The following is a 14,428-nucleotide window of genomic DNA, read 5'->3' as shown; positions in this document are numbered from 1 at the left end:
CTTTTTCCTGCTTTTGTGATTGAATATTTGTTAGTTCGATGATACGGTTGGTGAAATGTATATCTTATCAGCTTTTCCTTTGTCCTGTTTGTCATAATTTCTTTGTTGATTTCTGAATGTCATCCTAGCTATATCCTTGTAAAAGCCTTTCCAAATTGCGATTCATGTTTGTAGTAATATGAAACTTTTCATATTAAACATGAACTTTTGGTTTTTGTCTTTTCTGGACACTATGGCTTATCATGATAGAATAAGCATTGCAGATTTATAATGGCCCAACAACAAGGAAGTTTTCAAACTTCTCTTTTATCATTTCATTAGAAATTCTTATTAGGTTGACCTTTGCACCCTTTATTCAACAACGATGAGGGAATTTATGAAACAAAAATTAATATCAGCTCATAAATTCTTAGTGTGTAACTCTTAGAGCCCGTTTGGCCATGAAATTTTTTTCACCTTTTTTCGAAAAATTTTCACTTTTTTTTCGAAATCAATGTTTGGCCATAAAATTTTCAATTTTCACTTGAAGCTGAATTTTGTAATTTTTCGAAAATTTGAAAAACTCCAAAAAGGTTTTTCCAAATTTTTCACTCGGATCACTCACAAAATTCAAAAACAACCCAAAATTATATTCATGTTCAAACACAACTCTAATTTTCAAATACCATTTTCACTTGAAAAATTTTCACTTTTTTTCGGAATTTTACATTTCTTATGTCCAAACGCCCACTTAGTTTTTGAGAATTATAATTTTCTTGAGAATAGTGTATAACTTTTAGTTTATTTTAGAAAGATTCATGAGGCAGGGCATGTTTCGAGAACATGAATTTAGTTAATTTTTCCTTGTGACATCTATTTTAGACTATTCTCGGTTGCGAGTTTGGTTTTTCAGGAGTCAAGAAAGATGTCATGACAGAGCTGCCTCCTAAAAAAGAACTTATTTTACGTGTGGAATTGAGTAGCAAACAGAAAGAATATTACAAAGCTATTCTGACGCGTAACTTCCAGATACTGACTCGCAAGGGAGGTGCTCAGGTGGGCTAATTTCTTGTCTAAGTTACCCTTTTTGCTACGAAGGAATTCTGACCTTGCTGGATGTTTGTGTATCAGATTTCACTCATAAATGTGGTGATGGAGCTGCGCAAGCTCTGCTGCCATCCGTTTATGTTAGAAGGTGTTGAGCCAGAGGATAATAATGAGTTTACCAAGTATGTCATGTTTCTTGACAGTCAACTGCATGATTGTTAATTCTTGTTTGTTAAGATTGAGTTTTCTTGGAGATTTTAATGAGGGCTTTTTTCTTTTTGAGTCGGTCCTTTGGTTATGTAAAGCTCTTTTTAACCCTCTGTGACTCTAGTCGTATTAAAAATTCACCTGCAATGCTACAAAAATGGCAGTTTTAAGTAAATTGTTGATGAAACTATACAAATACTTTTTTATGTATAGGTAATTTAAAGTTTAATCTCCTACATTTTCTTAAAATAGGAAATGCCACTTGTGAGCGCAATGTGATAGCCCACTGAAGCTCTGAAGGTGCAGACACACATTAAGTACTTTCTATCGCTTTGGAGCATTAGGGTAGGCACCAAATCGATTATTGCAACGCCCATGAGCTTCATCTTGAAGAGGGAAACAATAAGCAGTAAATATAACTTTTAAATCAATATATTCCTTGTTACGGCCAAGTTATGGATGTATATTTAGTGAAAGGAATAAAAAGTACAAAATTTAGTTGGCAAACAGTCGTTAATGTGTATTATAAAGTTAAAACTACATGTTTTGCAATTAGAAATTAGAGATTTAAGATGGCCGTTGAACTTGATTGATATGGTTTTTACTTCATATATCTTATTTATTGCAGGCTTTTTGATGCCTTGATATATATATATGTATGTATGTATGTATCGTTTCTTCCACTTCATTTTATATGGTGGTGTTTAACTAGGCAGGGGGTTTAAAGAAGAAAGATATACTTTTGGGGCATACCATAAGTACCCTTAGAATTTGTGGTTTTAAACATGCCATGCCATTTCTATGACTGTAAGAGCATGCTGTTAAGGGTAAAGTGAGAAGTTTAAAGTTAAAGAGCAGTATACGAAGGAAAGAGTGCTACACAATAGAAAACAGAGGGAGTTGTTATTTTCTTGCATCTGTTTTTTTAATCATTTTTATTCATCTGCGTCTTTCTTCATTAGAACACCTTTAAATGCGCTTTGTGCTTAAATTCTCGATAGGACTTGATGCTTTTCGCCTTTGACAACCCTGGGTGTGTGGAGTTTGGCATTGTTTGTGAGGGCCGGGAGTGAAGAAGGGGTGATATTGGATTATGAGGGAAATGTTCTTCTTTGAACTGTAGAATGGCAGATGAAGAGGGAGGCTGTGGGCTTGCTCATGTTGAAAATCTTAAAGATTTTGTTAAACTGGAGGGTGATTAGCAGCCTGGGAGGGATGGGGGACTTGCGGACTGAAGGTTGGGGATCATGAGGTGTGGTGGGCAAGCGGTTGGAAGGGGAAAAAGTTGGATATGGTTAAGTGGAGATGATGGCGTTGAGGAAGATAGGGATGCCGGTGGTTGCTTTCTGTAGGATAAGAGATGATGTGGGAGTTAAACTTGAGAAATGAGAGAGCAATGGTCCTTTTTTTTCCTAGTTCTTTCTCTCTCTTTCTTTTCATTTCTTTTCGGGTCAAAATGTTTTATTCTCTTTTCAGTTGCCTACTTTCTCTGGTTATTTCAATGTGCCAAATCTCCCTTGAAGTAAGTGGCATTTAAGATACTTGTATTTCCCTTGGATACCATCATAACTTTGACTGAAGTGCTACCTTCCAAAAAGAAAATTGACTTTTCTTGTGACAGAGGATCAAAGAGGAGTTTCACGTTGTTAGTGGCCCTTAAACGCAATAATCCACCTATTGAAATTCCAAGTGTTATGCATTGTCTCAGCAGTGTAACTCTTGGTGACCTAGGGAACAAGAACGGTGTGCCTATGGAGCTAACATAGTTTAAGAAAGTCATTATGCTCTTTCTGTTGACCTCACATATATTTGTTCTATGGCTTCTATTTATTTGACAGACAGCTGCTGGAATCTTCCGGCAAATTACAACTTCTGGACAAGATGATGGTTAGGCTTAAAGAACAAGGTCACCGAGTTCTTATATATTCTCAATTTCAGCATATGCTTGACTTGCTAGAAGACTACTGTAATTATAGGGTATGGATACAAACTAGTTCATTAAATTATTATTAGAGCTATATCAAAGTCTGTCTTCTTTATTTCGAGTTTGGTACACTTACCTGGTAATTTTTCAGAAATGGCAATATGAACGGATTGATGGAAAAGTTGGTGGAGCAGAGAGACAAATCCGAATTGATCGATTTAATGCTAAGAATTCATCAAGATTTTGTTTTCTTCTTTCTACTAGGGCAGGGGGTTTAGGAATAAACCTTGCAACTGCTGACACAGTAGTTATTTATGACAGGTAATTTTATTGTTCCACTAGATTATCTCCTTACCTCAAACGTGGCTCCTTACAAAGCAATATTGATGGAAATATTAGCATAACTGTGTAATCCTGAATACACCTGCATGAGTTTTACCTTCTTGAGTAAATGGTATTAGACTATCAGTTATCAAAGAAGCATCATCCCTGTTAGTATTTTGTGCCGGAACAAAATAATCGAGTTTCTAATCTCCTGGATGAACTTAGCCAAACTTTTGAAGGTTCTTAGATAAAGCTCTAAATCGTACAAAATTTCATCCGAGCAGGTCTTCATCTTTCCTTATCTCTATCTGCTGGTTTGTAGAAATTGAAAGTACCTTCATTAATCTCCTTCTTCGTATCTTACCTTCTCTACAAATTATTGTTAAAGTTTTCAAGTCTTAGGGTTAGCAATGCAACTGAGATGTCATTATCCCGTTCCTTAAGCTAAGCAATTCTTATCTTTACTTAACGAGTCTTTTGAGCGCCCTCCATGATCGTACTTTCCCTTTTCAGTCCATCTTATTGTTCCATTCTGATTGGCCTTTCTTCTTCCTCTTTATCTAGCAAGCTCAATTAGTACTATTATTCTCTCTGGCGACCGACGCCACACATCTCTCATGCGGCAGCTACAGCAGCACTTAGCTTCTTTCTGAGGACTCTTTCGGTGGCAGAATGACAAGATTCTGACAACTAGAGCTTTACTGACCAGATATCCATGGGTTATTGGCATATTTTTCGACAATATTTACTTTTTTATGAGGGTGCGTGTTAGAATATTATGTTAATGTTAGAATATTATGTTAATGTTAGAATGTAAAGTATTAGAGCATTTGTGTTCCTATCTGGGATATTGTCCCCCATTGGAGAAAAATATTATGCATATCTTGCATTTAACACATAAATAGGTGTCCTTGCATTCATCAAATCACTAAGTCTTCAATATATTCTCCTCTCTTATATTTCTTCACTTGTTAGAATCCCACCTATAATCTCCTCGTTTGGTCTGTGGTCTCCTTATGCGGTCTTGAACAATCTTCATCACATTAGGTAGCTTTTGTGGTTAAGTTAGGTTTGATGTCTATTTTACTTAACATGGTATTATAGGCAGATCCATGGTGTTATGTTACTGAACTCTCCTAATTTCCAGTCTTGGGCGTATGGGAGGATATTAGATCCTACATTGTTTAAGTACATGCTGTTCTCTCTTTATATAATATGTGATATTCTTACTTCATGAGCCAGTTTTGGTGTTGAGTTAGGTCAATGTCTACTCTTAACATAATATCAGTGTAGAGCCAGATCCATCCCTGATATTGAGCTACCTAATGATGAGCCACACATACTATGTTACTCCATTCTCAGATGTCTAGCCTTGGGCGCGTGAGGGAATTGTTTTGGATCCCATATCAAGTGTATGAGATGTAGGCTTCTTATATAGTATTTGACAATATTTGTTAACAGTACTCCTTCATTTAATTCAACTTTCTCTCTATTCGCCTCCTGTTTCATGGAAATTTGGATAGGAATACACCACAATGTTATGCTTGAACACCTCTCCTTGATGCTTCTTCCTGTCTTGGCCCGGTCTATTCTGTGCTTGAGATTGCCTTTTGAATTGCTTTTAGAACTGAAACATAGCTCAGTTGTTGCTTGATTGCCGGTGAATTAGGTCGATGATCTTAGAGGCATATTGAAGATACTGGTGTTCTTGAATTTTTCAAGGCGTATGATATAATGACAATAAACAATTTTTGAGAATTCTTAAACAAAGTGATGAGAGCTCTTCCCAGTGCCTCCTGATTTATGATCAATCCTGGAATTAGATCTTGATATACTGCTGTAAGAAAGGTGATTCCCCCCTTTTCCCCTCTGGTTGATATACTGAGCCGTTTTATTTCAGGACATATGATGAGTGGTTTGGTGGAGGCTTATTATGTGTTGAGTAGAAGATCACTCGTCTTGGTAGATTTGCTGATGATACTTTCGTTTCATTAGGTTTGATGAGAGTGCCTTTAACAAAATAGTACAGTCATTAGCAATTTGGAGTTCACTTCGGTCTTGCAATGAACGTGGTTGTGAGTAGGATGGCGGTGATTTTATCTTCACAGGCCTTTCACTTGCATAGGATTGCTTTTAGGTGTATTAACCTTCCAGATCAATTGCTCTTCATTAACTTCTTCGAAGGAAGTTTTATGGGTCAATTCACTGGAAGCATCAGCTTCCTTTTTTCTTGGAACCTGTATTACAGATTGTTTTTCGAGCACTAGTTTTTTTTTTTCTGGCTTTCCTCAAAATCTTTGAAAAATTTGCAAATAAAATAATGAAGCTAGTGCATGACTCTCTCAAGGGGTACACATAGGTCTATAACTTGTTGAGACCCCTTCTAAGAGGGACGTGTGGTATTGGATAATTTGATGTTGGAGAACATCCCTCAATTAGGAAAATGGTTGTGAAAGTTTTCGGAGAACCTACTTCTGCTTGAATTGGTTGATTAAAGCAAACAAGTCTCTGAGCTGAGAGAGAACTAAGATGCTATGATTAGTCAAGTTGTTACATATTCTAGTCTATGGAAATTTATCATGTTGGTCTATTGGTCTACTCTTCTTTCTTCTCTTTCGTTTCCTTAAAAGTAGGTGATAGTGCATTAGCTCTCTTGCCCCTGGAATAGGAATACCTTTTATCTTTGATTTGCCAATTATTTTTGTTAACTCTCCTGCCTCGAAATATTTGCCATTTCATCCTTCTGTCATGGGAATGTGAATCACTTTGACCCTTCCCATAAATCCCAGCTCTTTGGAGGTTGTAAGAACATAAAACAAAAACAACCTGTAAGAGTATAAAAGAAAACTACCCGTGTTGCTCTTCGTTTATCATCTTTAAGGAGTTTCCCTCTGTTTCTCTTTCATTTGTGAAACTAAAACCGGCTTCAGCAAGAACCGAGGGGTTTTACTTGGTCCTTGGAGCCCTTAATGTTGCATTATGTGCATGAACAGCAGTGCAAGTATTCTCCTTTACCTCTATATTGTTATACCAAAGTAGAAATGTGGCACAAGAGTATTAGAGCGATTTGAGCAATCTTTATTGCTTTATATACACTTTCTGAGCTTTTTGTCAGTAAATTAGGAATACAGCTTTGAGAAGAATGATAAGATTCTCTTGGTAAGTACTTTGTTAATTGTGATAAATGTCTATTTGTTAAGCATATAGTGAAGTGATTCTGCACGAAGCTAAAACAATATGGATAATTAGATTCTCCATGTTGAAATTTCAAACTGGTTGTCCATTTCAGGAATTCTCCTCCAAAACAAAAGCGTGTGTGGGGAAACTGTTAGTTTACAGCATGTATATAGTGTAGTATTGTCCCACATTGGTAGAAGAGTAGTATGTCCTTGTATAGTATAGCTATAAATAAGGACCTCTTGTATTGTATTGTTCATCCAATATCAATAACATATTTTCTCCCGTGCCTTCTCACATGGTATCAGAGCAATTGTGAGAGACTTATCGCTGTGCATAAATTCCAGCGATTCCGGGAAAGAGAAATCGCTGTGCATAAATTCCAGCGATTCCGGGAAAGAGAAATCAGTACTTTTTTAAGGCTGTTTTCTATATGCTTCATTTCTGTCAGTGTTGTGCAAAATCCAACACTACCACAAGAGTCGTCACTGTCCGGCGACCAAACCCCAGTGAAAAACTCCGGCAGCAGCCTCCTCACGCGCCACCAGTAGCTCACGCGCGTGAGCTCACGCGCCGGCGCGTACGACCACTTCCGGCCATTTTTTGAAAATCTTCCTTCAGAACAGTTGGGTCGCCTGGTAATTCCGATCCTACCCCTACTGTTTTCATTTCATTCCGACAACTTTGAGTTTTTTCAGGCAGCTACAGTACTATTCCGACGGCTACAGTAGATTCTGGCAGCTACAGTATTTCAGTATTCTGTTTCTGTGTTTCCGTACACTGTTTCAGTGGATTACAATTGATTCTTTCTCCTATTTGGTAATAATTTGCAACAATGTCTTTGTGATTTGATGCTTTTGGGTCTAGAAACATGAGTTCTGGAAGCTCTAGTGCTATCATTACCTCGGAACCTTTAATGGGAGGTTCAAACTACTTAGCTTGGGCTTCATCTGTCGAGTTATGGTGTAGAGGTCAAGGTGTTCAAGATCATCTAATCAAACAGTCTAGCGATGGAGATGAAAAGGCAATAGCACTTTGGGCAAAAATCGATGCTCAGTTATGTAGCATCTTGTGGCGATCTATTGATTCCAAGTTGATGCCCTTGTTTCGTCCATTCCAGACATGTTATTTGGTTTGGGCAAAGGCACGGACCTTATACACTAATGACATATCTCGCTTCTATGATGTGATATCACGGATGACAAACTTAAAGAAGCAGGAATTGGATATTTCTACTTACTTGGGTCAAGTACAGGCAGTCATGGAGGAATTTGAGAAGTTAATGCCAATTTCTGCTAGTGTGGAAAAACAACAAGAGCAACGACAGAAGATGTTTCTCGTTCTTACCCTCGCTGGACTTCCTAATGATCTTGATTCAGTACGCGACCAGATTTTGGCTAGTCCGTCTGTCCCTACAGTTGATGAATTGTTCTCTCGATTACTCCGCCTTGCTGCAGCACCAAATCCACCAGTGATCTCATCACAAATACTTGATTCCTCTGTTCTTGCATCCCAGACAATGAATGTTCGGGCATCTCAAACTATGGAGCATAGACGAGGAGGAGGTCGTTTTGGAAGATCTAGACCCAAGTGTTCTTATTGTCACAAACTTGGACACACTCGTGAAATGTGCTATTTCTTACATGGTCGTCCACCCAAAAATGCTTACATTGCTCAGACCGAGACTCCATGTAACCAAGGATTTTCTTTATCTAAAGAAGAATATAATGAGCTCCTTCAGTATCGAGCAAGTAAGCAGACATCTCCACAAGTAGCCTCAGTTGCTCAGACTGATACTTCTGTTACTGGTAATTCTTTTGCTTGTGTTTCCCAGTCTAGCACTCTTGGCCCATGGGTCATGGACTCCGACGCTTCTGATCACATCTCTGGTAATATATCACTTTTGTCAAATATTGTATATTCACAGTCTCTTCCCACTGTTACTTTAGCCAATGGATGTCAAACTAAGGCAAAAGGAGTTGGACAAGCTAATCCCTTGTCTTCTATCACCCTAGATTCCATTCTTTATCTCCCTGGCTGTCCTTTTAGTTTTGCATCTGTTAGTCGTTTGACTCGTGCCCTCCATTGTGGTATATATTTTATTGACGATTTTTTTATTATGCAGGACCGCAGTACGGGACAGACAATTGGTACAGGACGTGAATCAGAAGGCCTTTACTACCTTAACTCACTCAGTCCTTCCACAACATGTCTAGTTACAGATCCTCCAGATCTAATCCACAGACGTTTAGGACATCCGAGTTTATCCAAACTTCAGAAGATGGTGCCTAGTTTATCTAGTTTTTCTACATTAGATTGTGAGTCGTGTCAACTTGGGAAACATACCCGAGCCTCCTTTTCGCGTAGTGTTGAGAGTCATGCAGAGTTTGTCTTCTCCTTAGTTCATTCTGATATATGGGGCCCTAGTAGAGTCAGTTCATCCTTGGGATTTCGTTATTTTGTCAGTTTCATTGATGATTATTCAAGATGTACTTGGCTTTTCTTAATGAAAGATCGTTCTAGAGTTATTTTCTATATTCCAGAGTTTCTGTGCTGAAATCAAAAACCAATTTGGTGTTTCTATTCGCATTTTTCGCAGTGATAATGCCTTAGAATATTTATCTTCTCAATTTCAGCAGTTTATGACTTCTCAAGGAATTATTCATCAGACATCTTGTCCTTATACCCCTCAGCAAAATGGGGTTGCTGAGAGAAAGAATAGGCACCTTATTGAGACTGCTCGCACACTTCTAATTGAATCTCGTGTTCCGTTGCGTTTTTGGGGCGATGCAGTTCTCACAGCTTGTTATTTGATTAATCGGATGCCTTCATCTCCCATCAAGAATCAGATTCCGCATTCAGTATTGTTTCCCCAGTCACCCTTATACTCTTTTCCACCTCGTGTTTTTGGGAGCACGTGTTTTGCTCATAACTTTTAGCCCCTGGGAAAGATAAGTTAGCTCCTCGTGCTCTCAAGTGTGTCTTCCTTGGTTATTCTCGTGTTCAGAAGGGATATTGTTGTTATTCTCCAGATCTTCATAGGTACCTTATGTCAGCTGACGTCACATTTTTTGAGTCTAAACCTTTCTTTACCTCTGCTGACCACCATGATATATCTGAGGTCTTACCTATACCGACCTTTGAGGAGCTTACTATAGCTCCTCCTCCACCTTCGACCATAGAGGTTTCATCCATACCAACCGTTGAGGAGTCTAGTGTTGTTCCCCCTAGTTCCCCAGCCACAGGAACACCACTCTTGACTTATCATCGTTGTTTGCGTCTTCCATCAGGCCCATCTGGTTCTCGTCCTGCACCTGACCCTGCTCCTGCTGCGGACCCTGCTCCTGCTACACCGATTGCACTTCGGAAAGGTATACGGACAACACTTAACCCTAATCCTCATTATATCGGTTTGAGCTATCATCGTCTGTCATCTCCCCATTATGCTTTTATATCTTCTTTGTCCTCGGTTTCCATCCCTAAGTCTAAAAGTGAAGCGTTGTCTCATCCATGATGGCGACAGGCTATGAGTGACGAGATGTCTGCTTTACATACAAGTGGTACTTGGGAGCTTGTTCCTCTTCCCTCAGGTAAATCTACTGTTGGTTGTCGTTGGGTTTATGCAGTCAAAGTTGGTCCCGATGGACAGATTGATCGACTTAAGGCCCGTCTTGTTGCCAAAGGATATACTCAGATATTTGGGCTCGATTACAGTGATACCTTCTCTCCCGTGGCTAAAGTGGCTTCAGTCCGCCTTTTTCTATCCATGGCTGCGGTTCGTCATTGGCCCCTCTATCAGCTGGACATTAAAAATGCCTTTCTTCACGGTGATCTTGAGGATGAGGTTTATATGGAACAACCACCTGGTTTTGTTGCTTAGGGGGAGTCTCGTGGCCTTGTATGTCGCTTGCGTCGGTCACTTTATGGTCTAAAGCAGTCTCCTCGAGCCTGGTTTGGTAAGTTCAGCACGGTTATCCAGGAGTTTGGCATGATTCGTAGTGAAGCTGATCACTCTGTGTTTTATCGGCACTCTGCTTCAAGTCTCTGTATTTATCTGGTAGTCTATGTTGATGATATTGTTATTACTGGCAATAATCAGGATGATATTACCAATCTGAAGCAGCATCTCTTCCACCACTTCCAAACTAAGGATCTAGGCAAATTGAAGTACTTTCTAGGTGTTGAGGTTGTCCAGTCTAGTTCAGGTATTGTTATTTCTCAAAGAAAATATGCTTTAGACATTCTTGAGGAGACGGGGATGATAGGTTGCAGACCTGTTGACACTCCGATGGATCCGAATTCTAAACTTATACCAGGACAGGGGGAGCCGCTTAGCGATCCTGCAAGCTATAGACGGCTGGTTGGAAAATTAAATTATCTCACAGTGACTAGACCCGACATTTCTTATCCTGTGAGTGTTGTAAGTCAGTTTATGAATTCTCCATGTGATAGTCATTGGGATGCAGTTGTCCGCATTATTCGATATATAAAATCGGCTCCAGGCAAAGGGTTACTCTTTGAGGATCGAGGTCATGAACAGATCATTGGATACTCAGATGCTGATTGGGCAGGATCACCTTCTGATAGAAGTTCTACGTCTGGATATTGTGTTTTAGTAGGAGAAAATTTGGTGTCCTGGAAGAGCAAGAAACAGAATGTAATTGCTCGGTCTAGTGCAGAAGCAGAATATCGAGCAATGGTTATGGCAACATGTGAGCTAGTCTGGACCAAACAATTGCTCAAGGAGTTGAAATTTGGTGAAATCAGTCGAATGGAACTTGTGTGCGATAATCAAGCTGCCCTTCATATTGCATCAAATCCGGTGTTCCATGAGAGAACTAAACACATTGAGATTGATTGTCACTTCGTCACAGAAAAGATACTTTCAGGAGAGATTGCTACAAAGTTTGTGAGGTCGAATGATCAACTTGCAGATATTTTCACCAAGTCTCTCACTGGTCCTCGTATTGGTTATATATGTAACAAGCTCGGTACATATAATTTGTATGTACCTGTTTGAGGGGGAGTGTTAGTTTACAGCATGTATATAGTGTAGTATTGTCTCACATTGGTAGAAGAGTAGTATGTCCTTGTATAGTATAGCTATAAATAAGGACCTCTTGTATTGTATTGTTCATCCAATATCAATAACATATTTTCTCCCGTGCTTTCTCACAGAAACAAACTCCTGCTACTTTATTTTCCAGATGCTTGTGATTACTAGCTTATCTCTTACTTGGATGTTTATCTCAGTGACTGGAATCCCCATGCTGACCTGCAAGCAATGGCTAGAGCTCATCGGCTTGGACAAACAAATAAGGTTATAAATCTTGCTCCCCCAACCCCCACCTCTCACCGAAATGATTATAAACCGTTTAGTCCCCATTTCCATGCCAAAATGGAGGTCATATGATTTTGCTTAGTGAATTCGACCTGTATATATGAATTGATAGCTTATACTTTTGTCTGTTGCAGGTGATGATCTTCCGACTCATAACAAGAGGAACCATTGAAGAAAGAATGATGCAGATGACTAAGAAGAAAATGATTTTAGAACATCTCGTTGTTGGAAGGCTCAAAGCTCAAAACATCAATCAGGTAACATATTCACAAGCTTGAATTTATGGCACATCAGGACCACACAAATATTCATTGGTATATAAGATTGATATCTTAGACATCTTAGAATAAGGTCCTACTCGTCCCCTCAACCGGGCTGTGATTTTTCAGTACCTCGTACAATTACAGTCTGGTCTGCACTTTTTCACCAGTCACCATGTGATGAAGGGAGGTTGCATATCATCATAGCTCAAAAGTGTGGGGAAAGACTGAGACACCCTTAAAAAAGTTGTTTTTCCAGTCCTTGATAGTGAACCAGATTGATATTGGGAAGTTAATACAGTGGAAGTTACAAAGAGAAAATTCTGGGGCATGGCTGAAATTGCGTGCAAGCTACTTGTACAACACGCAACTCACATTCCAAAGTGAGTTGTATTAAACGTACAAAAAATATGAGGTTTTCCTTTTAGGTACATCAAGAAAGATTAAGCACCAACTTCAGTTCTTGTGGCTTTTGTTCCTTCTTGGTGATTTTCCTTATTATAAGAGTTTCTTTCTATAATTCAGTGATAATACATTGGGCCTAACTCAACCCCAGAAGCTAGCTTATGCGATGAGGATTGCCCAAGACCATATAAGGAGACCAAGGACCTCAAATCCCACCGTGGGACAGCTTAACACCCCTCTCATGCCCAGACCTGCAAATTGGAGCGTGAATAATATAAATAGGGGCCCAACATCGGTTGCAATAATAGGGATGGGTCTGGCTTTGATACCATGATAAAATGGACATTGGGTTTAACTCAACCCCAAAACTAGCTTATGAGGTGAGGATTGCCCAAGATCATATTGGAGATCAAGGACCTCAAATCCTACCGATGTGGGACAGCTCAACACGGTGTTCTTCAACATTGTCTCCTACTTCTCTTGTTTCTGGTTGGATAGATGGATTGCCATGTATAACTCGTAAGTTTGTAGTGAAGCTTCTTTGGATTGGAGACCAGGGGCAGACCTACCTTCAACCAAGTGGATTCAACTGAATCTGCTTGGTTGAATATTGTTTCTATTTTCATATGTGAATTTTTCTTTGGAACTGTACAAATGTTATTTTGGAATCCGCTTGAGAAAGCGAACTCTTCCAGAGTCACGGCTTAAGTGGTTCAAGCGGATTCAATATAACACTAAGGTTCTGTGTTCAAACCCGCAACATTCACATGTACTTTTTTCTCTCAGTTCCCAGGGTTCAACACTCTACAGAGCTCTTTTTCCCACTCTTTTTCTGTTTTTTTGGGGTAAAAAGGAAACTAATATTATTAATACTAGGAAATTAATTTGTGATTTATGTTGTTTGATGTCAGTAACTTTTTTTTAATGATAGGTAGTTTTGTTTTCTGTGGTTCTATACTACTAGCAATTTCCGGTCTGTCTTTTTAAAAAAGAACAAATTAACCTAGGGTTTGGTAATTTAGTTTTGTTTAGTTTATTATAAGTTTAAATGTCAAAAACTTTTCATTGATATATACAATTTGGACTTCTTTTTTTGACTTTTATGGAAAGGTTTCTGTATGTTTATTTGTAGTGATAATTTTACCGCGAAATGTCAGTAATGCAAATATTATTGAGGCTAGGAATTAAGTTATGCTAAAATTTTAAAAATTAATTAAATACCAATGGAAAAAATAAGTAACCCAGAAATGCTAAGAATTTCACAAGAGGTGGATATATATAAAATGTTTATAAAATTTCTTAGTTTGTATCATATTGAAATTCTTAATTTAGTTTGTAAGCTCTCTTTCATCTATAAGTTGTGTTTGTTCAATTTAATTTATAACTTTGACATTGTTATTGGCTTTGTTAATTTAGTTTAGTGTATAACTCATTTTATGTTGTTTCCTGTTTGCAGTAAATAGTTTTGTTAAAGATAGAAATTCTAAAAGTAAATATATAAATTGTTATATAGATTCTCATGTTAAGATTGTTATCTCTTTGTCAAATCAATTTTTTTTCTTTTAATTTATTGTCTCAAAACATTATCTAGAAAAAGGGAGTAGCGGTAAAACCGCATCTACGTGCTTAGGCCAGTACGAAGGTTCTATCTTAGTTTTCGACTGAATCTGCTTGTGAAAATTTCTGGATCCGCGAATGTTGGAAACTAATAAAACTTACAGGAGTCGGGCAATTGATGTGCTTTTGAATCCAAAGGCCAATCTT

At 38.4% G+C, this 14,428-nt stretch overlaps 1 protein-coding gene across 4 annotated transcripts in view; it reads left to right on the top strand.

The window, feature by feature from the left end:
- Nucleotides 1-14,428, top strand: part of LOC107828321 (CHD3-type chromatin-remodeling factor PICKLE-like) — a 58,961-nt gene that overhangs the window by 16,896 nt on the left and 27,637 nt on the right. For all 4 annotated transcript variants that reach the window (XM_075246446.1, XM_075246444.1, XM_075246443.1 and 1 more), the window contains exons 13-18: nucleotides 893-1,035; nucleotides 1,111-1,208; nucleotides 3,072-3,210; nucleotides 3,309-3,478; nucleotides 11,912-11,978; nucleotides 12,134-12,256. In XM_075246446.1, the coding sequence (XP_075102547.1) occupies nucleotides 893-1,035; nucleotides 1,111-1,208; nucleotides 3,072-3,210; nucleotides 3,309-3,478; nucleotides 11,912-11,978; nucleotides 12,134-12,256 (740 nt within the window). The remainder of the gene's footprint in view (nucleotides 1-892; nucleotides 1,036-1,110; nucleotides 1,209-3,071; nucleotides 3,211-3,308; nucleotides 3,479-11,911; nucleotides 11,979-12,133; nucleotides 12,257-14,428) is intronic.

This window comes from Nicotiana tabacum, chromosome 23 (genome assembly GCF_000715075.1).
Source record: "Nicotiana tabacum cultivar K326 chromosome 23, ASM71507v2, whole genome shotgun sequence".
NCBI lineage: Eukaryota > Viridiplantae > Streptophyta > Magnoliopsida > Solanales > Solanaceae > Nicotiana > Nicotiana tabacum.
The sequence above is the reverse complement of the archived record's forward strand: the minus strand, read 5'-3'. Positions and strand labels throughout refer to the sequence as shown.